This window comes from Cibotium barometz, chromosome 14 (genome assembly GCF_041138505.1).
Source record: "Cibotium barometz isolate CiBa-2024 chromosome 14, ASM4113850v1, whole genome shotgun sequence".
NCBI classification, from domain to species: Eukaryota; Viridiplantae; Streptophyta; class Polypodiopsida; order Cyatheales; family Cibotiaceae; genus Cibotium; species Cibotium barometz.
The window spans coordinates 55501739-55528667 of record NC_141059.1 but is presented as its reverse complement, the minus strand read 5'-3'; the positions used below and the strand labels follow the sequence as shown (position 1 = coordinate 55528667).

Sequence of the window (26929 nt, the reverse complement as noted above, 5' to 3'; positions counted from 1 at the left end):
TCTGGCCATTTCAGCCTTATTCAGTTTTCAAACAGTGTCTCTCTCTCTCGTTTCAACTGTTTCCCCTCTTACCACTTTGGCCATTTCCTTGACGACTGCTGTGGCTTCCTCTTTACGATTTAATCAAATAACTTGTTTTCTTCTCTCTCGTCTCTCTTCCTCTCCTCTCTTTTCCTTCCCTCGCCCTTCTTTTTCCTCCCTTCTCTCAGCTTCTCCTCTCCCTTTTGCTTGCAACACCCTTGTTGACATGGCATTTCCCATTCAGTTGCTTACAAATTTTGTTTCTGTAACTTCCCACAGACTCTTAGAGGATGTGGTTACAAAACTGAAAATCCAAGAACATCTGGAAGGAAATTTTCATTGGTTCGGAATGCAAATCTCATTTAAAAAATAATGTCGGCACACAACAAGCACTGAGGGGCCAAGATGACAAGGCATGAAACATTTCCTTCTCTAGTCACTGAGAAACAGAGGGAATTCATGTGATAAAGTAGTCTCGTGACTCAAGGCTGCCAAAATTGCAAGCAAAGACCATTCTTTATACATGAAATCATAGAAACATGCATTCTCAAGCACTCACAATTCATCTTTTAAATTCTAGAGCTGCAAATTTAGCACTCTTAGAATATTCACAAACTCTTAATGATAGAAAACATTCTCACATATAAGAAAAACGCATAATCAAACTGATGAACATTCATTAGCCAATCCAAATTGTGACCCAATTGTGTGTAATTGTTGGACAAGCCATTGGTATATATCAGCCAATGGTTGCTTGCATCGAAGGTGGGAAGCTTGGAACTTCTCCAAGAAGATAATCAGTGTCTTAAAGCGAGAAGATAATCAGTGTCTTAAAGCGAGTGTGTTTGGCTGGATTCATCGATGGTGGATATTGAGATGTTAAGCCAATGTGGTTGATTTTCGGCATGTCTCTTGAATAGCAGTAGCTTATCCAAAGATCTTCTTCCATTCCAATGCACTGGTAAGGATGCATATTCATCTTCAGTAATTATGAATGAAAATCGTCGAGGGTCATTTTTGTTCTTATAAACATATCACTCAGGGCATACGTGGATGTCAAGAGGTATTTTAGTGCCAAAATGGAGCTTGAGTGGAAGATGCTGCTCTCTAGTGCTTCCCTAAATGTTGCGTGAGAAGGTTATAATAACAATTTTGAAGATCAGAAGCGACTTGCTTTCAAACATTAAAACCTACATGACATCTCTGATATCGATGCCATGAATGGGATGCCACACACGATGCAGTTGGTGTAGTACACTGTCATCTCATGTAACATTGGAAAATAATCTGGCTTCTGTCATCATGTTCGAAAGTGAAAACTCTACATAATGCAAGTTCAAGATTATTTTCTTTTAATATTTGTGAATGGTTATTTTCAAATGGTTTTTTATTCTGTGATAACGGTGACGTGGAGTGGATGTTTATTTTTTCCTTATGAGTACAGATCCAGCCACGCGGGAAGATGCAATCAATTCCAGCAAAAACGGTTGAGGGTGGTATACAGAAACATCTTATTGGACCGTTCATGCGAGGTATTGTTATTGTTGCTAAGCTCTCTTTTTTTTTTTGAGCCTAGTGTCGTTCATGTCTGACATGCTGGCTTTTCCTTTTTTGCAAATGAGAGCATGTAATGTGTGGCTCTGCAGCTTGCTGCATTTTCATGCCCAGTAAACACTCCTTTAAAATCAAAACCAACCATCCCCATATTCAAAGGTCGAATAGGGATGTTAAGGGGAGTGAATATCGCTATCTTCTGCACCCGCTTTTGATATGTCATATGATAGATGCCAATCTTGCAGGATGACTGCCTTTCTCTTCTTTATATGGATCCTAGGCTCTTGAAGGTGGGAGATCTGCCTGTAAGCCCAGCGGGACGTGCCGTGACAGATTCAACCATGTATCCAAGAGATAGAGATAGAGAGAGGAAGAGAGAGAAGGGTTTAGGGAGATTTGCACAGTACACACTCACTGAGTGGGGGGGCCCTGCCCTCTTTAAGGAATTTATTCAGGAACAATCCATGGGCTTATCAAGCAAGGACCAACACACCAATATCCAAATCTAGATCAAAGATCTCCAAGCTCGTAAATAAGACACAATGGATGTGTGTAATCGACGAGGTATTCGAAGCCCAAAAGTATGGAAGTTGTCGAGTTTAGGTTTAGGAAACAACCCCCAACAATTCATTTCTTCAAAAGCTGAGTGTCAGCATTGATGAAGTGGCGCGGGTACTTTTAGATAACGGCGCACATAGGCATTGACAAGACTGATTCCGATGGCGTAGCCTGCAGGCAGAGCTGGCGAGCTGGTGGCGTTGTTGTCTTTAGGCGGCGCTAGCAGTGTTGTTCATTGGCGTTGCAGGTGGCGTGCTTGCCAAGTAGGCAGAGTAGATGGAGCAAAGACGGGCAGCACAGGCGGCGCAATGGCGTAGGTGGTGGACCAGCGTCGCAGGTCGGTGCGGCAGGTGGCAGACCAGCGGCGGCGCAGGCTGAGATGGGCGCAGGCCGATGGAGATGGCTGAACGGCGGCGACTCAAGTGGAAGAGGCCGGCGGCAATGGTGGCGCAATCCAGCCAATTGGCGGAAGGAGAGGGTGATGAAGATGAAGTTGATGACGGGGGTCTTCTTGCTCTTGAAAACCTCCACACGCTTGATGATCCTCAAGAGGGACTCGAGCTTCTTTTATACTTGAGGAGAGCCTTGCTTTTTGCGAAAGCAATGCTTTTTGCTTTGCTTTCTCTTTTTGCTTTTGTCTTTTTATAATAATAAAAATATTACTCATCTTTTTAATCAAAGTTCTTGAGTTTTGCTTTTCTAGCTTCAGGGCCCTGCCTTTTGGCCCTAGAGCTGCTTTTTGGAAAAGCGGCTTTTAGCTTTTTGATCCGGCTTAGTCTCCTCTTGCCAACGGTGCCCTTGGCTTGCGGTCAACTTAGTTTGATTTTTTTCTTTTCTTGCTTTTTGACCAAAACTGGAGCTTTTATAGGAGCCAACTTCACGATCTCTGTTCCCATGCTTTCATCAACCCGTCCAGTGTCCGGGCAAGGGTTCCATCATGTGAAAAGAGCTAGGAGGTGCTTGAAAATCTGCTGAATAAACAATCTTGCCATATGCTCTGTGCGGGTAGTCTTCTTTATTGGAATAAGTGGGCTTGCTTATTAAATCTATCAATAATAGTCTATGTTCCATCATTCCCATATCTTGACTTTGGCAATCCAAAGATAAAATTCATAGCAATACTCTCCCATGGAACATTGGGAATCGACAAGGGTTGCAATAATCCTGTGGGTTTTTGTTGATCAAACGTGACCTTCTGACAAACCAAACATTCTCGAAGATATTGCTCAATTCCTTTCTTATGCTAGGCCATCAAAAATAACTCTCCAAAGCTTGAGTTGTAGTCAAGATGCCTCTATGCCCCATGTAGGGTGGAGCATGGCATTCTTCCATTACTTTTGGCCTCAAATCTTTAGTCACACATAACTGGGTTTGCTTCATAAGGAACGCCTCCTTGATGACATAGAAAGTCACCAAGTCTCCATTCTGCAGTCTGTTCCAAATATCTTTGAAATTCTCATCTGTAGCATAAAGATCTTTCATTGAAGTGAAATCCATATGATATCCAATAGATACCGCATGGCTCATGGATCTCTGAGATAAGGCATCTGCTACCTTATTGTCTTTACTATGAGTATACATAATTTGGAAATGAAATTGGGCCAAATATTTAGCCCATCTTATATGCCTTTCGGATATCTTAGGTTGAGACATAAAGTACCTAAGGCTTTGATGATCCATCTTGATAACAAACTCAACACCCATAAGGTGGTGCTTTCGAATCTTCAATGCATGAATGATAGCCATCAATTCTTTCTCATATGTAGGTGCGATCTTTTGGGCTCCTGAAGTCTTCGACTCTCATAGGCCACAACATGGCCCTGTTGGTTGAGGACTGCTCCAATGCAATCTCTTGAGGCATCACGTTCTACCATAAAAGGCTTTAATGAGTCCAGAATAACGAACATTGGTCCTTTGCTAGGATAAAATTTTAATGCTTCAAAGGATTCTTTTTCAGCTTTGGCCCACCGAAATCCCATGGCTTTCTTTGCCAAATCATGCAATGGACTAGCTATCATTGCAAACCACTTGATAAACTTTCTGTAGTAAGAGCATAAGCCAAGGAAACTTCGAACTGCATGCACTTTAGTCAACTCTGGCCATTCCATAATAGCCTTGACTTCTTCTGGATTCATCTTGACCCCTTCCTTGGACACTATGTGGCCCAAATAGTAAATTTCTGGAAAAAGGAACTCTCTCTTCTTGCCGTTCACATATAACTTGTGTGTATGCAGTTCGTGAAACATGATATTCAAGTGCTTTCGATGGTCTTCCTTATTCTTAGAATGCACAATAATATCATCAAAGAAAGTAGCTACAAACTTTCTATGTGGTCGAAATATTCTCTCCATCATTCGGTTGAAGGTAGCCAGGGCATTGCTGAGATCAAAATGCATCACCAAATATTCAGAGTCCAAATATGGTCTGAACGCAATCTTGTGAATGTCCTCTGGAACAATCCTAACTTGATGGTAACCACTCTTGAAGTCAATCCTGCTAAAGATGGTGGCTCCATCCAATCTGACTAGGATGTCATCAATCCTAGGAATAGGAAACCTATTCTTCACAATGATCTTATCAAGAGCCCTGTAATCAATACACATACGCCAAGAACCATCCTCCTTTTGAACCAATAAAACGGGAGAACAAAAGGGTAATGAACTAGGTCTAATCAATCCCTTCTCTAGTAACTCATTCACTTGCTTCATAATCTCCTCTTGTTGTGCTTGACTCACACCATAAGGAGGCCGGTTAGGAGGCGAACTTCCTGGCATGATGTCAATCTGATGATCTTCCGGCCTTTCAGGAGTTAACTCTCCTGGAAGAGTATTTGCAAAACAATCTTCATATTTCTTTAGGAAATCTTTCCTTTCATGATAAAGAGTTGGAAGTGATTCATCACTCTCAGATTCCTTTGGATCTCCGACATATACTAAATACGAAGAAATAGATTGCTTTATTGCTTTAGGAACCTGTACATGACTGATGAGTGGAATAGAATTTCACTCAACTCTTACATCAAAAGTTACATTCTTGCTTTTAAAAGTTACATTCTTGCTTTTAAAAGGAAACCTAATCTTGTTTTCAGCCCAATCAATGGTTGGATCATCTTCTTATGCTAGGGCATATACAAAATTACATCACAATGTCCAATTTTACCAACCAAAAAGTTCTCATGGTCCACATAATCCCCAATTTGTAAACGAAGCGTTCCCAAGATAGGGGTCACTTCTGGTGACATTCCCTTGGAAGCGGTACTTGCAGAAATAGGAGCTCTAAACCTGTTTGGAGGGAGATTCATAGCTTCAATCACTCGAGAATGGATATAGTGGTAGGTAGCACCACTATCAAAATGAATAAACACAGGCTGGTTGGCTACTTTGTCCCAAGCCTTGAAAAGTTGCCTTCTCTTTGGTGGTGTATCATCCTGGTGCTGAAGTTCCTTTGGCAATGCATTGTTTTGAGGCGGCTTGGTTTCTTGCTTTAGCTTATTGGGGCATTTTACAGCCATGTGTCCCTTCTTCCCACATTGGAAATACTTTTCTTTCCTTGACATATTCTTCAAGTTGGTTATGGGATAACTTCTTTCGGAAGAGTGGAGGTTTGTCCCCACTCCTATCCTTCTTCTCTTGTGGCTCGTTTTGATTGAGATCCCGCTTCGAACCTCTTCTTTTGGGATGGATCTTGGTTGTCGTTCTTCAACTTGCCCACCATCCAAGGCATGTGAAAGGCTTCGGCTTGTAGAGCTTTGTCTTGTGCTTCCTCCAAGGACTTTGGACCAGCCATGTACACTGCTTGCATAAGCTTAGGTTGCAATCCATTCACAAGCTTACGCATTTTCATTAGTGGTGGAATGGGAGTATAAGAAGTAAACTTTAGTGAAACGGTTGAAAAAATGTTAAAGTAAGTTGCCACATTCTTAGTGACTTTTTGCTTTACCTCATCCCATTCTTTTTACGCATCCGCTTCAAAGTTTGTGGTTAGGAACTTCTTGTTGAACATAGTCTTGAAATCGGTCCATGTCTTTGGCTCGGTCCCTTCTTGTACTACCTTTAGCCACCAATTCAAGGAGGCATCCCTGAAATGCATACGAACCATATGAAGCTTGGACTTTTCGGAGAAGTCCTCGCCTCCAAAAGCGGCATTGAATTGCTTGACAAAAGATAAAGCTTTCTGAGTGTCCTGCTTTCCATAAAAGACATCGAACTTGATGCTTTTCTCTCCCAGCTTGAAGTCCTCTTTGTCGCTTGTCGAAGGCTCCTTTGCCTTCTTTTTCCTTACTTGACCCAAAGAGGTAGCATCTAAGAAAGCGGGCCTATGGATAGCCTCCTTGTCTCCTCCACGAGAAATGGATCGGGTAGCTGTAGATCCTTTTGCAATAGTGACTCCTTTCACCCGAAGATAGGCTTTACTAGCTTCAACTCCTTCGGCTTCGATGCCTCGATTCGTGATGAAATTTTCAAACATTTGAGCCCTTTTATGGTCCTGCTCCTTCTTGGCTCTCCAAGCAAGGAATTGTTCATCTGTGAGAAATCGTCTAGACTGTTGAAAGTCTTGGTACTCTATTGATGTCATGGCCGCGGTCTCATGAGAAATGGATCGACGGCCTTGATTCGTGTCCTGAAGTCTTGGATTGGCCTCATAGTACAAGGTCGGTAGCAGATCACTCTCTGTAGGAGAGTAAGCTTAAACCTTTGCGGAAAGCTTCAAAATTCTCTTGAGGCAACGTCTTCGTAAACAGATCTGCAACATTGTCCTGTGTAGAGCAATAAGATAATGAGATCTCCCCTGCATGAATTCTCTCCTTGACATAGTGATAATGAATCTCTATGTGCTTAGTACGTGCATGAAACACCGGGTTTCGTGCCACGGCTATAGCACTCTGAGTGTCAGTGAGTATGGTGGTGGGTGTTTGCTGACACTCACGAAGATCAGTCATCAATCTCCTCAGCCATACACAATCTAATGTGGCTGTTAAGGCTATCCTGTACTCAGCCTCACAAGTAGATGCGGCAACAATGGGATGCTTTTTGCTCAGCCATGATATGCATGAATGCCCCAAAAAGAAACAATTCCCAATGTGGATTGTGTATCATAGTAACCAGCCCAGTCGGAATCACTATAAGCATGTAACTGCAAGCTGCTTCCCCGGGATATACCAATGCAAGATCCAAGGAGCCCTGAAGACAGTGGAAGATCAGCTTCACTGCTTGCCAATGCTTTGTACCTGGGTTGTGCATAAATTTGCGACACTGGGAAACCCCAAACTAAATATTTGGGCATGTGTTGCATAAGTACATAAGGCAGCCCACTGCTTGGTTGTAAACACTCATATCAAAAGGCTCTCCAACATCATACATGCTCAATTTCAGCCCTGGCACCTTCGGAGTAGAGATGGGCTTACAATCTTGAAACCCAAAGTTGTGCAACAGCTTTTGAATGTACTTTGATTGGTGTACATAAATCCCAACATCTGTGTCCACAAATTGTATGCCCAAATATTTATGCAACAATCCCAAATTTGTCATCTCAAATGACGTTTTGCAATTCAGCTTTGAATGCTGAAATTTTATCCATGTCATTCCCAGTTAGTAGCATGTCATCCACATAAAGAATGAGCATAATCAAAGTGCCATGATCCTCTTTCACATAGAGGGTGCTCTCCGTTGGACTTTTGCAAAATCCCTGCCTGGTCAAATAAGTATGTATCTTCTCATACCAAGCTCGAGGAGCTTGTTTGAGACCATAAAGTGCTTTTCGAAGCTTGCATACTTTGTTTTCATGACCATGCATCACAAAACTAATGGACTGATTTAAATACACTTCTTCTTGCGAATCCCCATTGAGAAAAGCTGATTTTATATCCAACTGATGCACTTTCCATCCATGATGGGTACCCAATGTAACAGCACATCTAACTGTGGCCATACGAGAAGTAGGTGCGAAAGTCTCATCATAATCAATGCCTTTTTGTTGGGCATATCCTTTGGCCACTAGCCTGGCCTTGTACTTGTCAATGGTACCATCAGACTTTCGTTTCAACTTGTAAACCCACTTTGTGCTAATGGGCTTCTTGCTAGCAGGCAAGTCCACCAAATCCCATGTGCTGTTTTTATGGATGGAATCCATCTCATTTTGCATGGCTTGCGTCCAATGCTTATCCTCATGAGCCTCTTCAAATGAATATGGCTCATGTGCATCACAAAGTGTACTCATGCAAGCAACATTTTGTGTGTTCTCTCGCATTACATGAACTAGCCCTAGTCCTGCTACCAAGTGGAGCTGAAAGTTTGCTCTCTTGTAAAGTACGGAGTAGCCAATGAGGCCCAACTCTAGCCTCTTCCGTTGCTGTCCGCTCTTGCTCTACTGCTTCCTCCACATTTTGAGGTGTGATGAGCTCATTCATGGGCTGATTTTGAGTACCCAAATGCTGTCCATTAGGCAAAGTTGATGGCTGATTTGTTGAGCCATTAATTCCCAACGGGAGAAGTCCTTCAAACATGTTATGTGGGCCCGAAGGTGGCTGTCCAAAAAATTCAGCCAATGGCTGGTCTGAATTTTCAGCAAATACAACATCCCTGTTGTCCAAAATCCTTTGTGTGGAAGGATTAAAGAGACGGTAGCCTTTACTGCCACTGCTATAACCCACAAATATGCACTTAGCTGCTTTGGCATCAAGCTTACCTCTCATGTGCATATGCTATACATCCAAAAACTCTAAAGTGATCAACTTTAGGTTTCCTTTTGTGCTGGGCCTCATATGGCATTATGGTTTTCAATGCTTTGGTAGGGCATCTATTCAACACCTGTAGCACACATTATTGCCTCTAATTTGTGAGGAAATCCTTTGCCTTTAACCATGCATCTAGCCATTTCCATCAGATCTGTCTGAGGAGAATATGGCATCATGCATTGATGCTTTATGCCTTTTTCTGCCATAAATGCTTTGAAAGCAATGGACATGTATTCCTCCCCTCGATTTGTACGGAGGGTTTGCACTTTGCAACCTGTTTGATTTTCAGCTTGTGCCACAAAATGCTGAAAACATGCAAATACATCAAATTTTACCTTCAAGAGATACAACCAAGCAAATCTGGAGTAGTCATCGATAAAGGGTACAAAGTATAGATGCTTTCCAAAAGATGGTGTCCGCATAGGACCACACACATCACTGTGCACAAGCTATAATTTCCGGACAGTCCTCGTTGATCTATCTTTTGGGAATGCATTTTACCCAATATGCATCGTTCACATACCTGTTTTGGTGGCAGTTCTACATGAGGTATATCTTGTACCATATTATGCCCTTGCAATAGCATCAAACTGCCATAATTCACATGCCCAAACCTGGCATGCCATAATTTTGCCTCATGCATGGCAAGTGTAAGAGTGGTAACCACATGAGCATCATGCTCTCTCTTGTTAAACCTGTCAAGCTGATATAACCCATGGTACAATGTGCCGGAAGTGACCAATGTATAGCCGCCTTCACGGTCTTTCACTGTGTATCTGTCGTCCTCAAAGTTCACTGCATATCCTCTTTTAGTAAAAGAGGAGACGGACAGCAAGTTCTTCTTAATCCCTGGCACATACAATACATCTGGAAGATATAATTCTGCACCATCTGCTGTTGTGAGGATCACCTCACCAACACCCTGAACTGGATAAGAAGAATTGTTTGCACATGTTACCCGCTTGCCTTGAGGGGCAGCCATAAGCTTCTTAAACAATTTTCTTCGTGAGGTAATGTGTTTAGAAGCACCATTGTCAAAGCCATGTGTCGTGTCTTTCGTTGACACTGAGAGACATATGCGCCAATGATGTATCATAACTGCAAGTAAGGAAAGTACACTCATCTTGCACAAGATTTACTGATGCATCATCTTTCCCTGTAGGTGATGAAGAAGAATCTATAGCCATGCCGCTTTCCTTTTTCTTCTCCTTTGCAAACCTCTTTTTGCACTCATTCAAGTAATGACCTGGCTTCTTGCAGTAGTGACATTTGTCCTTTTCCTTGGGCTTGCCTGCAACATTTTTAGCCTTTGGGCTTGCCTGCAACATTTTTAGCTTTTGTGAAGGCTGTCCCAAATTAGCCTTTGGTTGAAAACCATGTTTGGCTTTTCCCTTGCCCTTGTCTTCTGTAGCAAAAGCCTCATCACAACGCATGCTAGAAGATTTGTTCTTCGGATTCTGCTCCTCTTGTAGCAACAAACCAACCAACTCTTCAAACAAGATTGGTTCCGGGTTTCCCCGCATAGAGAGAGCGAGCGATGTGTGGAAGTTCAAGTAGGTTTCTGGCAAAGATGACAGTGTCTTACAAACTAGTTCTTTTTCGGAAATGACCTCGTCAATATTGAGTAGATGCTCTCGAAGATCCAGGATCTTTGTAAGATGATCGACCATACTATCAACATCATTCATGTCCAAGTTCTCAAGCTCTTTCTTGAGAAATGCAACCCTGGCCTCATTCTTCGCCTGACACATGGTTTCAAGTACGTCCCAAGCTCGTCGTGAGGTCTTGCAAGACCGAATATGCGGTATGATTGATCGCTTTACTACTGACAAAGCAATCAAAGCCATCACTTGGGCATCACGAGTATCCTATCTCTCATGCTTCTGTGCGGGAGGAGTGGGTACTGCAGCTTGTTCAGCACCACGACCAGGCGTGTTAGGTGCTATGTCAACACAACATCCACCTTCACCCGACACATAACCCCATAATTCTTTGGCCACAAGAAGATTTCGGACCATGAAACTTGAGAGGGAGTAATTACTACTGTCCAATTTGTCCTCTTGGGACAAAACCCCGAATATATCGGTCGTATTTCCAACCGTGTGCTGAAATCTCTTGCAAGAGAAATGCAAACACGTGCAACCAAATATGTTGTAAAAAGCACGTGCAGGAAAAATTCCAAACACACCGGAGTGCAATGCTAGGCAACCACAAAGTCCTGTGCAAATGTTTTGCCCCGAATACAAGGCTGCAAATAAGCAATGCTGAAAATGCTGCACCCAAATGTTGCCCTGCCTTGCCGCCTGCACTGGATTTTTCAATGAAGAAAGAAATGCACAAAAGCTCCTTGAACCGAACCAAAAACAGTTACCTGGTCGCAAGGTTGCATTTAAAACCTATTTTTTATTATTTAGGATGTTTTGTACTTGCAAACATTTTAGAACATTTCAAAACCGTTTTTAATTATTTTCTTGGACTTGCACTTGTTACGCTGAAATTTTTAGATAGGCTGAAATGCAAAATGTGATATGTGTTGATACATCACTCCTTGTCTAGAAAAGGATATTAGATATAGACTTTGAGCTTTCTTGACCAGAATGATGGACAGGATTTTTAGGCCTCATAGAGAGTTTGTGGGCACATTCTTTGATGATATGGTTGTGCATTCACGAACTGAGGAAGAGCATAGAAGGCATTTGGCCATTGTGTTTGCAGAACTCAGAAACCATAGGTTGGTGGTTAATGGCAAGAAGAGTGAGTTTTTCTTGCAGGAGATACATTTCTTGGGGCATATTGTGTCTGCGCATGGAGTCCGTATGGATCCAGCAAAGGTGGAAGCAATACTTAATTGGCCAGCTTTGAGGACCGTGCATGATGTACGTAGTTTTCTAGGATTGTGTTCCTATTACAGGCGTTACATACGGCACTTTGCTGAAATTGCTTCGTCTCTTTATGCTTTGACGAAGAAAGCAACTCCGTTTAGATGGGCTGATCGGGAAATTATAGCATTCAAAAAGCATAAAGAAAAGCTTCGGATCCAGTATTGGTGTTACTGGACCTCCGAAAGGCTTTTGTTGTCCAGTGTGATGCATGTGGAAGTAGCATTGGTGCAGTTCTCATGCAAGAGGGACATGTCATAGCCTATGAGAGTAGAGTCTTGCAAGATGCTGAGAAGCATTTACAGGTGTATGAGAAAGAGATGTTGGCTGTAATTCACGCTCTTTCTACATGGAAACACTACTTGCTTGGGGCTGATTTTACTGTGCAGACAGATCATCAGACTTTGCGTTATTTCCTCACGCAGACTAAGCTTTCAGAGAAGCATATGCGTTGGGCAAACTTTTTGTCAATGTTTCACTTCCAGATTGTGCATGTGGAAGGCAAAAAGAATGTAGTGGCAGATGCTTTGTCACGCAAGCTACAGGTCTCTGCAGTTTCACTTGCTTATCATGAGCTTGATGAAATGAAAGAGCAGTATGCCCATGATGAGGACTTTGAAAGGTTGTATGATCAGATGTCTGAGGGTCAGCGGCATGAGCACTATACTCTCAGAGATGGGTTTTTATTGATGCATGGCAGACTGTGTGTTACCAGGCCATTGCGACTCAAGGTTATGATTGAAAGTCATGCTCCACCGTATGCAAGTCATAGAGGTATTGACGCCACGGTCAAAGCAGTGGAGACTTTCTTTTATTGGCCAACCTTGAGAAGAGATGTTGATGCCTCTGTGAGGCAATGCATCGTATGTCAGAAGGTAAAGTTTGACCGTCAGAAGACACCCGGGTTATTACAGCCTTTACCTATTTCGGATAGACCTTGGGAGAGCATTGCCATGGATTTTGTATTTGATCTTCCACAGACACAAACGGGAAATGATGGCATCTGGACTATCATATGCAGGTTCAGTAAGCAGGCACATTTCATTCCCGTGCGGAAGACAATTAAAGTGGATCATATGGTGAAGTTGTTCATGGCGAACATCTTCAAGTATCATGGCTTGTCTACGTCTATCATTAGTGACCGTGATCCACGGATGACGAGTTTGTTCTGGAGAGGGTTGTTTGACAACATGGGTACAACTCTCAAGTTTTCATCGTCATTTCATCCACAGACAGATGGTTAGTCAGAAGAGGCTAACTCTACAGTGTTGGATCTTCTCAAGTGTTATGTGTCAGAGCACAAGCAACAATGGGAAAAGTATCTTCCTTTGGTGGAGTTTCCATATAACAACACTGTACATACCTCAGGCAAGGCGCCTTTTGAAATTGTGGAAGGAGGGAAGAAGGTACCACCCATTTTGCATACAAAGGATAAGATCTTTGAGGCTGATTAGTATGTGGAGAGCTTGGATGAAGCTTATCGAAGAGTTAAGTTGGCCCTCCAGAAAACTCAGCAGAAGCAAAAGAAAGCCGCAGACCGTCACAGACGTGATTTACAGTTTGCATTGGGTGATTGGGTTCTTTTGCGCTTTGAAAAGGCTAGACTCAAGAAGATGAAGGGTAAAGAGCGCTTATTCCCTAAGTTGAGCATGTGATATTATGGGCCTTTTTAGGTTTTGGAAAAGATTGGTGAGGTAACCTATCGTTTGAAGTTACCAGATCACTGGAGGATTCACAATGCTTTTCACGTGAGTCTTCTTAGACCTTTCCGTGGGGATGTGCCTGAGGATGTATCAGATGAGGCTCAGCCGGAAGTTGAGGAACTTGATGAGGTTCTGATTCCAGAGCAGATACAGGCAGATAAAGAAAGGAAGGTACGAGGTAAAGTTTCCCGTCGCTATCTTGTGAAGTTCAAGAACTATTCACTGATGGATGTGAAGTGGATGGAGGAAGGTGACTTAACAGATTCACCTCAGGTTTTGCAGCTTTATCTCGATGCCTTTGAGTTAGAGCCGACTCTTATTGTGGCTCATTCAGGTTCAGCAGAGCATGGGTCTGGAGCATTACTTGATGCTCAAGAGGGGGTAGCACCTCCACTCCCTTGATACAGACAGGCTCAGATGACATCTAGAGGTCGCTTGGTGCAGTTTCTATCTCACCGGAAGATACTGAGGCTGATAGTACATCTGTTTATGGGACTTCTATGATATATGTGTACTAGTCACTTGGGATTTTTGTGGATATGTATGGTTCACAGTGGTATACAACTTGGACTATTACTATGCCATTGGTTTGCAGTGAATGTTGATACATGTGTATGGCTTAGAGAGATTGGGACGCTGATCTTGCCATATTGTATATTTCACTTTGGATATTTTGATGCATCACTAGAATGCAATCGAGGACGCTTGCCATTTTTCAAGAGGGGGGTATGTCATGGCCTTGTGAAAATGGAACAGCACAAGTGTGGGCATGGTGGTTGCAGAGTCAGAATATTTTATGATTCACATGGGGGGTGCCCGGACAGAGTTTAAGATGTGTGGACATCCCTAGGTGTGAAGGGGGGGAACTAGAACATTAAACTTTAATGTTTATTAAAGTTTGCCCCTAGGCCTTAGTGGCCCCTAGGGACTTTTAAAGTTTGGGGTCCTAGGGATTATTTTGGGGAGGAGGGCCACTCCACTTTTGGAGTGAGTGCTTCTCTCTCCTCCCCCTCTCTCTAGCTTTTGGGAAAAGGAATCGTGGAGTTCTCATGCGCATGTACTCAAGCGTGGAAAAGAGGAAGAGAAGGGTCATTGGAGAAGTCGTGCTGCTGCTGCTGTTTTTCTGAGTGCAAACCAGGCGTACAGCACTGTACGGCGAGATCTGCTGCAAGTACTCTTTCTCTCTTGGTCCACACTACACTCAGGAGCTGCTGCAAGTCTTCTTCTCTGCTAGACAGGCTGCGCACAGACTCTGTACAGGCTGTGCAGAGAAGTATACAGCAAATACAACACTGTACGACTGCCGTACTGTGTACGGACAGTCAGGTACAGCAAGTACTGCTGCAGGCGGCGCAGGACAGGTGCTGGACAGGTCTGATTACGCTGATTCAGGCGAGTACAAGTGTGGACAGCAGGCTGCGTGTGCAAGTACAACTCCTGGCACGTATCCCGAGGTAGTACAGACGGGTACGGGGCTGTTTTTCAGATCTGTACTTTCAAAGACAGCATAGAAGTGAACACAAGGAGGAGGGTACAGACAAGTACAAACACATGTGTGAAGCAGGGTTGTGGAAACAAGTGCCTGCAAGTACAGATTGGTACCGTTGCTTCCTCTAGTGCTGTTTCACGAGCTGACTTTGGTAAGCTCCGTTTCTGTTCATCTATCTCTCTTTCTACTGCTTGATGTCTGTTGCAGATATGAGTTATCTGGCCCCTTGTGAGAGGAGGGGTATGGCAGATTGACAAGGGTTGAGACAGAGTTTGGACAGCATATGTATGTATGAGCTGAGATGTTGTATCATGCACTTGAGTTACGCCAGATGTATGCTCATGGCTGCCCTGCTTAGTTGTCTTGGCTGATCAGAGGGAGGCATAGTGTGTTATTGTGGAACACAGATTTGTGTGCATAGATCCTCTGTGCTAAGAGGTATTGTGGGCCGTCAGATTGGACATACAGGTGTAAACTCTTGGCTGATTTTTGTTGTACTCAGCCATTCATATTATTATAATTGAATAAAGAAATACCGCAAGGGGCGCCAAGCTTTGGGGCCAACAAGTGTTGCTTTGTTTTCAGATTTGGGCACTCTAGCTCCAATCTGTATTGTTTTCATATCTAGACTACAAGTGGACGGGTGACTGCTAGTCTACCGCACTTTGGTTTCTATCAGAGGCCGGTTTCAGGTTTTGTCTCATAGGCCATTTTTTGGCCTTTAGAAGACGTTAATAAAATCTTTCTTTCTTTCTTTCCCTCTCTCTCTCTCTCTCTCTCTCTCTCTCTCTCTCTCTCTGTCTGTCTCTCTCTCTCTCTCTCTCTCTCTCTCTCTCTCTCTCTATGAGCACTGGTCGTACACCAGGGCAGCAGCCTGTTCTCTCTCTTCCCTGAGCGCTAGCCGTACAGTAGGGCGGCAGCATGTTCTCTCTCCCTTGAGCACTGGCCGTACAGCAGGGCAACAACTTGTTCTGTCTCTTCCTTGAGCGTTGGCCGTACAACAGGGTAGTAGCAGGCTGCATTGTTTTTCTTCTCTCTCACCTTCAGCATTGGCCGTACAGGACAACACTTGCTCTCTCTTATTCTGGAGTTGGCCGCTGATTTTGGGGCTGTTTCAAGACTTTTAGACAAGTTCTTGGTGTTGTTTGTATCTTCGTCTTGAGCAAGCGTGTTTGCTGTAGTATTGTGGAATATCCAGTGCTGGTTGCATCCTCACCTTGGATTCTTTGTAACAACTTCAACTCTGAATAAATAAGTTTCTACAGGGAGCTGACCGTTCTGACTCAGAGCTGTGTTTTGGTGTTATCTATGGTTCTTCAGCACTGTGTCTTTAAAGTTTGTATCTGGTATTGAGTTGTCTGTCTGTTGTTTGAGTTTCCCCGGATTTTGGTTTCATTGGTATTAGAGCATAGCTTCTTACCTATTCTATCTAGGCAGATGGTCCTACAGTTATGGACAAAGTGCAAGGTTGCAAGGAACATAAAACTCTTGAACACATGGTGGAGTAATACATCAAGATCATTGACAGACAGTTTGAGCATCATAACTTTTTGATGAGGTAGCTTCGTCAAGAACTTCAGGAAAAGGATGCATATTTGAAGATGTACTGTGAAGACCCTCATGTGAGAGGACGATTATGGAAGGCAAAAGGATCATGGAGTTCGGTGCTACAAATGTCTTCCCAGATTTGGCTTCAATGTTGGAAATGAATCCCAAAAAGTTAGCTTTTCACTATCTTCTACAGGAAGGGATATTACCCTTGATGAATGGGACAAGTATAAGGTAAAACTGGATCGCGGTTTGTTGAACTTCATCAGTCGATGGTTCCTAAGGAAGCTGCCAGATTTTCTTCCAAAACGAGAAGAATGGCTCTTGTCCTGAACTTGCCTATGGTCCGTGGTGGAGACAAGCATTCTTTTAGGGAAGAGATGGCTCAGAAGATGCCTTGGAGAAGGGACAATGAACGGAAGATACAAGCTCTTTTTTTGGTGGAAGATGGACCAACGGGTTGTTGTACGAAGCCTGATTGTTATTGGTGCCAGTGTTCTTACCACAAAAATAACGAAGCTTCGGAGGAGGTTTAGTTCTACTCCATATTTTTGTGTCTACATAGAGATACTATTTTGGGTGTTGCGAATTTTGATATCTGCTGGGATATTTATGGGATTTCTTCCCAAGAATTTTGATTGTAGATAAGCATTTATGTTTAATGCTTTTCTTTTGCCAATATTTGGAATTTTGTACATGTTGAACTTCCTTGCTGACACAAGTGGAGAGTTTTTCTCATGTTTATGTTGAGATGTGTTTCAAGAAAGTTGTTTTCTTTGGAAACCATTCTGATTTTGGAAAAGGCTTCTCTATGGTTTTGATGAATAGTTTATGGTTTTGGTCTTGTATATTGGAGGCTCTTGGTAGTATGGGATGCTAGAATTATCGCCTATACAAGGATCTCATATGGAGAGTATTCTAGTGGTATGGGACGCTAGAATATGTCACATATGCGGTTACAAAACTATGAATTATTTATCAGTAACATGGATTGGTTGATTCTAGACTATGAGTTGTTTTGAAGCCTAACATAGCAGGTATTCGGCGCTTGTATGGTTGGTCAAAGACATGCAGGGCTGTCCTGGACTACATTGTGCCGGTTGAGCTTCCTTGGCTTTTGTGAACATGTGCTTGTTTTGGTGGCTTTGTGGGGAAGGCATATGGAGCTTGACATCACAATACATTTATGGCCTCTGGAGCCTGACATGATAATACATGTATGGCTTATGGAGCTTGACATGACAGTACATGTATGGCTAATGCAGCCTGACATGGTGTGTTTTCTCAGGACTAGCAACCTTCATGTTCACTTTGCATTTATGTTTTGGAAAGTTTCCGGAAGGATACTAGATCCCTGAACATTCACGAAAGAGGAAACTCTGGCGAGCATCTATGGTTACAGTGGATCTGGACATATGGTTTTAATAATCAGATTATGTTGAACGGCAGTCGATGTGCAATACTTGAAGAGTATTTCCACTGGTATCAGGCTTATACAGTTGCAGACAACTGTCTAATAAGATGGAGGGGATGTCACCATTTGGTTCCTTCACCAGTCGGTGACTAGTGTTTCACACACCGAGTAGAATCAAGGTGAGAACGGGGATTTTCCACAAAAGAAAGCTAAAGCATTCATTGGCATATTTTGGCCTGAAAGATGGCAACAGAGTATGAGCTACATGGGATTTTATTTGTTGGTGTGATTTTTAAGGTTTATAGTTAAGATGTTCACACATCATTAAAGTGTGGCCGGACTTATCACCTTCTGGGAATGCATGTGGACCAAAAGGAGGCACCTAGAGGAATCTTGACCAAGAAGCTAGGGAAAAGTATGAAACTTGATATTTTTGGCAACTTAGGCACTTTTGGCTCAGAAGGGAAAAAGCACAGCTATTTTGGGGCTGGTCGATTCCATGAAAAGGGCATGAGGACACAGAGGTGGGCAGCAGTTGCTGAGCTCTCTCTCTCTCTCTCATGCGCGCGCGCTGGTCGTACAGTAGGGCAGCAGCCTGTTCTCTCTCTTCCCTGAGCACTGGTTGTACAGCAGGGCAGCAGCATGTTCACTCTCCCTTGAGCACTGGCCGTACAGCAGGGCAACAGCTTGCTCTCTCTCCCTCCATGAGTGCTGGCCGTCCAGTAGGGCAGCAGCAGGCCAACTGGTTTTTCTTGTCTCTCACCTTCAGCACTGGCTGTATAGTAGCCATGTGCTTCTGGTCGTACAGCCCTGGCCGTACAGGACAGCACTTTCTCTCTCTTCTTTCAGAGTTGGCCACTGACTTTGGGGCTGTTTCAAGACTGTTTTAGACAGGTTCTTTATGCTGTTTGTATCTTGGTCTTGAGCAAGTGTGTTTGTTGAAGTGTCATGGAAAATTTGGTGCTGATTGCACCCTCACCTTGGATTCTTTGTAACAACTTCTACTCTGAATAAAGAAATTCCTAGGGGGGCCGGCCGTTCCTGCTCAGTGTTGTGTTTTGGTGTTATCTATGGTTCTTCCGTTGTGTCTTCAAAGTTTGTATCTAGTATTGAGCTGTGTGTCTGTTGTCCAAGTTTCTCTGGATTTTGGTTTCAAAAGCTAACTCATCGGCAGTTTAAGTGGCCTACGCATGAGAAGGAGCTTTATGCAATGATTCACGCATTGACATTATTTGTATGGATCTACTTTTGTGGTTTACGCGGATGACTCTTCTTTAAAGTACTTTTGCAATTCTTCATTATTGTGAGGGAGAAAAGCCCATTGGTTAGAGCTTATAAGTTTGATTTTGAGATATGTTATGGAAAGGATCTACCAATAAGATGGCCTATGTGTTGAGTTGAATCAACTTTCATTTAGTGAAATTCAGTCCAACCTTTAGAACTCTCTTAAGGGGTATATCTGAGAGAGATTTTATTTACTAGAGTCTGGGATATAGTGCATTCTAGGATGACCATGTTAGTGTTGGTTTGAGAGAGTATTCTATTTGGAATGGATTGTTCTTTCAAAAACGCGAGGTCCGTGTACTTGATGTGGATGGTGGGAGGAATCACATCTTGTTTGAGTGTCATGACATGCCTCTCTTGAGTATCCTTGGGTATTGGGGGGACGAACATTTGGTTAAAAGGGATTTCTTTTGGTCAAAGCTGAAAGTTGATGTTACATTATGTTCGAAGTTGTCAGCATAAAGCTCAGTAGTTGAGACTTGGTGGCTTGCTGTATCCTTTGGAAATACTTGAAAAGAAATGGTAGAGTATTTCTATGGATTTGGTGGGAGGATTCTCACGAACTTTGAGAAGGAATAATGTCATTTGGGTGATCATTGACCGACTCACGAAGTTAGCGAGATTTATTTCTATCAAAGGGAAAATTTCAGCTATGCAACTTGCTTGATTGCTTGTTGGGAAGTTGTTTAGCCTCTATGGCTTATCAATTGAAGTTGTTATAGTGATAGAGATTCTAAGTTTATTGGACATTTCTAGCACGAGATATTCAAGAATTCGGACGCTAAGCTGAGTATGAGCTCGTCTGATTATTCTGATTCTGATGGAGAGACATAGGGTGTAAAGTAGAGAATGGAAGACATGTTGTGCGTGCCTATTTCTTTGTGAGACAATCTGACTGGGAGTGTATTTTCTTTTAGTAGAGTTTGTTTATATTAGTGCTAGCATTAGGCTACTAAGATGAGTCCCTTTACGTTGGTGTATAGATATCAGCCTAGAGTTTCGTGTATGAGAAAGTCCGAGTTGGCGCTGCGGGTGATTTCTTGAAACAACAATAAGAGATGTTTAAGTTTGGAAGAGAGCATATGAAGTGTGCATGATAGAGCACAATCGCCATGTGTAGGCACATGTACATACTAATCCCATGGCTAATCCTTGAAGCGCACCAGATAAAAGACTTGGTCTTGGAGCTATAGTGACAGTCATAGGCTGGTGGAGGGCTATAGGTCGGCCAGAACCCTGTTGGCTAGATGATGGAGGTCATGGATGTCCTGTCGGCAACATTGATGATTTTTGATGGTTCATGTAGCTGATCGACAGCAGGCCAGTTGAATAGTTCCTTCAAAGCCTATAAAAAGGCAGCCTAGTGCTCATTGTTGGTTACCTTATCCCTTTTGGGGATGTGGTCATAGATTAGGATTTGGTAGGTGTCTTTTCACCTTTTTAAGGGCAGCCACAGGCTAGCCAAGTTGTTCATCCTTTTTGTACTATATATGAATATAGTGAAACTCAGCTATCTCTCTCTTTCTTTCTCTTCCCTCCATCTCTTGCTTGTGTTTTGCATCAGGTTGTTCCAGGTAAGTTCAGGGTTGAAAGAAGACTCCTAGAGCTTCCGGATGCGACAACAATTCTATGCTTTAGCCAAAAGCGATCAACTAGAGTCGTGCGAGAAATTCAATGGGTTCACTTGACAATTCCTAAAGATTCTTAGGTAATGAGGATTGGATGGAGTTCCCGTGCATTCTGTCTTTCATGTGAGTAGGCTGAAAACACTTGAGAATCTTATTGTTGAGACTTGAGAATCTTATTGTTTATGTTTCCTTTGAGCCGATCGCGGTTGTTGTTTTTATGGAACAAACCCTTAGAAACAGGTTGGTTTCTAAGTGGTTGATTAAATGGAGAGATCACGCGGATAAAGACAACACTTGGGAGAATGTTGCTTCACTCTGGAGCCAATTTCTAGATTTTGTCTCCCAGTCTACCTCTCATTAAAAGAGAAAGAATGGCATGTCCAATGTTTGGACACAATGAGGCTAGCATGAGGTCGGACAATTTGCTTAGTGTGAACTTGATTATTGGGCTATAAAGTGGGGTTGTGGATCATTATTGAGGGAGTTCCTTTGTGGGACTCACACCTTGGGAGAGGGCCTCCCAAGGGTCAACTACTGGTTAGCCCACTATAGCTATTTGCATCAATGACAATTGTGAGGATTGGGGATGTATGGTATGGGATGTGCGTGCTTCAAGGGTGCGAACCAGGCCAGTCTTGTGTGGTCTCTAGCTCAGGGGTGGCTTCATGTTTTGTAAGGTTTGCAGCCTACAATTGGGATGAGAGTGCTAGCCAACACCTATTGTCCTCTTGGCAATGTTGATGTGTTGGGGTGCCCAAAGATGGAGAGTGAGAGAGAGAAGCTTGAGCACACAAGAGAGCAAAGTGACCACAACACAAGAATGATTGTATTATGAAAGCATATTGAAATCACGAAGTACAATACCCTTTTATAGGCACCAAGGCCCTATCTTTTGACTCTTACTAAGGGGTTGTTCACACTATAGACCATATGAACCATAAGCCCATATTCCCAATGTCACATGATATTTTGGTGTATTATTTTAACACCCTTCCTCAACAAAATATCCATGGCTACCATGATGTCAATGATAGCTCTAATTACTATTTACAATGTTGTTTATGATGACCATCCAAGTGCCCAAAGGTCTTACTCATGGTGGTTTACAGTGTTGGAAATAAGTGCACACTAGGTGTACTATTTCTCTAGTCTAGTTTCAGTCTTTGTGTCTTGAGTCTAGTGCCATGTGGCACCTCTACATTTATCCCATAAGTGAGTCTACTCAATCTTGTACTTCTCACCTATAAATTGTAGGTGTCACATCAATGAATAAATCATCTTGTGTGTTGTCTACACTCCTCTCAAGGTAACTCTTTGTCTTTCATTTGTTCTTGTTTCATTTCTAGTTTTGTTCTTGCTTTCATATTTTCTACATGGTATCAGAGCAGGCTGCTCCTGCCCTGTGTTGCCCGCCATAGCTTCAGCCCACCATCTCCCTAGCTGCGCTCAGCTCTTAGGACCAGCCTATTCACATTCTGAACAGTTGCCCGCGGGCCTGAACTGTCTGTCTGCTCCTTTTTTTTTTGCTGTCCGCCCTGCGCCGGCCTGTTTTCCAAGTTGCTGCTGCTGGCGCTTCATCCTCTACAGTTTGCGCATCACTCCATACCTGCAGCTACTGTCGGCCTCCCTCTCTGGATGAGCAGCACTTGTATTGCTTATTCACAGGAGCTGTATTACATCTCTGCAGCAGCCTACGTCTATCTGCTGGAGGCAGTGTTTCTTCATCTACAGGCTACGCATCATCTAAAGGCAGTTCAGTTCTGCCATCGCTTCCTCTTGAAGAATCCACAAGGTACTGTGCATTGTCTCCTTCAGTTTGCTGATCAGTCCTTTTCTTATCCTCATATCTGCAAACTGCTAGTTCCTCATGCTTCGATGGGCTGTCACATGCTATGGCCTTGACAAGTTGTGAGAGAGCCGGCTTCTAAAAACAGTTTGGATCTCTTCTTTCATTCATTTCTGCAATCTTGTAAGGGAATAGACACTGCCCTTGCATTTTAGCAAGAGGTAAGACCTTCCCACATGGCCTCTTCTACTCATTCTCTCATGTCTATCGACAAATTCAATGGCTCCAACTTTCATACTTGGCAAATCAAAATCAAGTGCCATCTTATGAAAGAAGGTCTTTGGGACGTTGTTCACCATGCTGCTCCCGAAGATTCCGACATTGAGCAAGTTATCACTTATGCTCCCACTGCCAAGAATGACAAAGCCTATGCTATCATCCTGCTCGGTCTTGGAGATGATTACATTCATCACATCTCCGACATAGAGTCTGCTTCTCGAGCATGGATCACTTTGGATACCCTTTTTGGACCCCGCTCTAAAAACTCTAAGATTGCACGTATGATCTCATTCTTTGATCTATATATGCAGGAGGGAGCTACTATAGCTTCTCATGTCAATTATTTTCGCAGTCTTATGGTTCAGCTTGCATCAGTGAAGTCACCCATCTCCGAAGATATTGCTATTGCTGTGCTTCTCAAAAGCTTACCTGACACCTATGCTACTCTTGTCACTACCTTCAAGTATCACAATAATCCTACTCTTGAAGGTATCATCAATGCTCTCCAAGAAGAGGAAAGAACAAAACAACAAAAGGTAACTGACACTGCATTTTTAGCAAAGAAAGGAGGTTCTAAAGTAAGAAAGCCTTGCACCCATTGTGGGAAAACTAATCATGTGGAGAAGGACTGCTTCAAGGCTCATCCATGCACCATTTGTGGCCGTGATAATCACCGGGAGAAGGACTGCTACTCTAAAACCTCTACATCATCCCCTGCATCTACCTCAGCCCATGTTGCCGCAGCATCTACATCAGCAGATCTTGCTGTTCATTCCTCACATGATGAGGAGTGGGCTTTCTGATTACTTCACCTTTTCTTGTCTACCACTTTGACCACCGATGATGTAGGTCAAGGGGTTCTAGTGTCTTACTCATTATGCTTTTTGACCTCTCTCTTGTCCCTACCCAAGAGGCAGAGATTGCCCTTGAGGAGGGGATGTCTTCAAGGTCCATCTGTTTGTCTACAGTCTATCTAGTCTTGTCTGTCTGTCTGTCTATCTGTCTATCAATCTGACTGTGTCTTGTTTTAGATCCATCTTGTCCCTATCCTTGTGGACCCATATGAGGATATCACTTGAGGAGGGGTGTCTCAGGATCTTTTGTCTCTCATGTCTTGTCTCTCAGTCTGTCAGTCTTTATGTCTGTCTTCTAGTCTTGTCCATCTTGTCTTCTAGCTTGTCTCTCAATCCTTGTCTAGTCTCTCTGTCTTGGTCTTATCTTTTGTCATGTTATAGTCTTGTCTTTTGTCTTCCTCCTAGTGTCCACTTAAGGAGGGTGTTGGAAATAAGTGCACACTAGGTGTACTATTTCTCTAGTCTAGTTTCAGTCTTTGTGTCTTGAGTCTAGTGCCATGTGGCACCTCTACATTTATCCCATACGTGAGTCTACTCAATCTTGTACTTCTCACCTATAAATTGTAGGTGTCACATCAATGAATAAATCATCTTGTGTCTTGTCTACACTCATCTCAAGGTAACTCTTTGTCTTTCATTTGTTCTTGTTTCATTTCTAGTTTTGTTCTTGCTTTCATATTTTCTACATACAGTGCCAGTTATGATGACAGATGCTAGACATCTAGTTATGATTACATTTCACTTAGGATAGAGGAGTGAACCACCACAGGTGGGCTTGCCCTAGTTGGTCTAAGAAGCTACCTTTGCCTTTTATAGCATCAAGGCGATCCAAAATATCCAAATTTATAAATTTTGGGGGACTTTCGGGCAGAGAACCCTTGCCGGATTGAGCTAATGAATAGCTGGCTATCCGCCATGCATTTGGATCGAAATAGATAGATGGGTAAATCTATCTGTCTATTTTTAAGACTGATACATAAAAAGGAAAATAGATAATTAGAGAGATTAGTGAAGAGTAGACATCCTCTTTCGTCGTCCTTTCTAAGCAATGGATGCTTGCGTCACCCTTTTTGGCTCATGGGCCAGGGCAGAGCACCTGGAGGTAGATATGTTCGTGAAGACCTCGCGACTTGCTTCATGAAAGAAGCTGAAGATGTAGTCCTTGTGATCATCAGAGCAACATGAGTTGAAGCAAGTCATGAGGTCTTCATCCATGGCTCCCTCTTGGCTGTATGTCCTCTACAATAACCTTGTGGATAAAGGTAAGTTTTTAACAATCCATCATCCATGGATGCAGAGGATGAATGACTGCAACATTTCCTTCTTGGATCTCAAGATGTCTCAATCGGATATAGGTTTGAAGTTGATATTTATGATAAATGTCTCGAGCCTGAGCATGCGTGTATATATATGATAAGCATACCTCACATTACGTCAAGTACTTCGTATACGAAGAAATATGGAGACATGGAATATTTACCTCCCAATTTCAAAAATTTTCTTGTCTTTGCACAAGTGAAAATACTTCTATCACTAAGTTCAGTATTTTGGTTACTCGTCGTTCTTCATTTACCTGGCGATTGGGCTCGCCAAACCCATGCCATAGCTTCCCATCGTAGCTTCAAAGCTCTCCATTGGGTTTTGGTTATGTCGGAAAACATGCAAAGAAAGTGCTGCTTCCCTAGACTTTGATCTAGACACTCTACATTCAAACACTTACGCCGGACCTATGCAAGATCTTAATGCTAGACTTGTGCTTGGCCAGGCTGCAGGAATCCCTAACCCAAATCTTTATGTTGGCCTAGCTACCTTCAAAATCCTAACATACACGCAAAACGCTAGATGCAAATGCCTCAAGTAATGCATAAAACACAGGCTAACCTGATGCTCTAATGCCAATTTAACATGACTTTGGAAGCGATTTTGATTAAGCCTATTGATAATTGATTAATCAATGTTAATCTACTGCATAATCACATGAACTGCAAATACACAATAGGCAAGGCAAGATAGACCTGATCTACTGTATATCTAAAAAATATGAATATATACAATGAAGACACAGATCCAAACTCAAATATGTCTGTATGTTGTTCAAACCTTGTACCAATCCATAACCCTAAACTGATGTATTGCTGTCCTCCTCCACTTGAGCTAGAGATTAACGCTCATGGAAGATGTTTGCTAGCTGAGCTGGAAGCCTTATGTGTTGTGTGGGGATCTTGGCACTGCACGCTCTGCATTTTCTCTGACTTATCTGCCTGTGACTAAATAGGCATGTGAAGTGCTTTTCAGCCAGTCGGCAGCGGGTTGGGGTGTAGGACTGGTTTATGACCCAACAAAGTGCTTTATATGCTGTTAACGATGGGCCTGGCCATGGGTGCTTATACTCCCTTGTCTGGGTGCCCCAAATGCTCCCAAAACTGGCCATACTCGACAACTGACAGATGTGAAAAAGCTATAAGCACATCTCCTGTTGTTGCATCCAACTGTAGGCCGTGCTCCTAACTCTCTGGCTTTGCCTCCAATGGTTTTTCCACCGGATTTACTGCCGTAAAAACTTCTGCGATACTTATCTCATCCTCTGTGTTGAATTCGGAGGGACACATAAAGCTCCTCTGATAGCATAACCTTTGACAAAATGTACCTTTTCTGCTCCCCCTAAGGTAGTGTCCTCCCGAGGCACCTTTGGTTTTGGAAGTTCTTCCACATAGGATACAACACCCTTGGGCCGAGTCTCAACCCCTGGTGACTCCACTCTGATACTTGCCAATACTATATTAGTTGCCAACTGGCTAGCTATTTTCTCCAAGTCATTGACAATGTGTTCCGTGATTTGGGCTTGTGTTCTATAGTTGACCATAGTGCAAGCCAAATCCATGCCCATAGCTCCCCATCTAAGCTTTAAATCTCTTCCTTGGTACAGAATCTGGCGTGGGATGGTGGTGGTTTATAGTTATGGACTAAAAGTTTGCAGTTGTTCTCTCATAATTGCTTTCTATCACCGCTCTTATTATGGATGACATTTACATACCTCTTCAAATAGTCAGATATCTATCCTGTATGCATTATTTCATTGTAGGCAATGAAGATGTCTTCCTGCATGAGAAAAATGGTCAAAAAAATTTCACAACATGTTTTATCATCTCCATGGTATTTTTCATGCAACAGGGCATAAAGAGCATTCAGCAACTCTTTA

At 42.9% G+C, this 26929-nt stretch overlaps 1 protein-coding gene across 3 annotated transcripts in view; it reads left to right on the top strand.

Annotated features, from left to right (window-relative positions):
• The window catches only part of SWEETIE (HEAT repeat-containing protein), a 147147-nt gene that overhangs the window by 72270 nt on the left and 47948 nt on the right, over positions 1-26929 (top strand). For all 3 annotated transcript variants that reach the window (XM_086808885.1, XM_086808884.1, XM_086808886.1), the window contains exon 6: positions 1466-1553. In XM_086808885.1, the coding sequence (XP_086665011.1) occupies positions 1466-1553 (88 nt within the window). The remainder of the gene's footprint in view (positions 1-1465; positions 1554-26929) is intronic.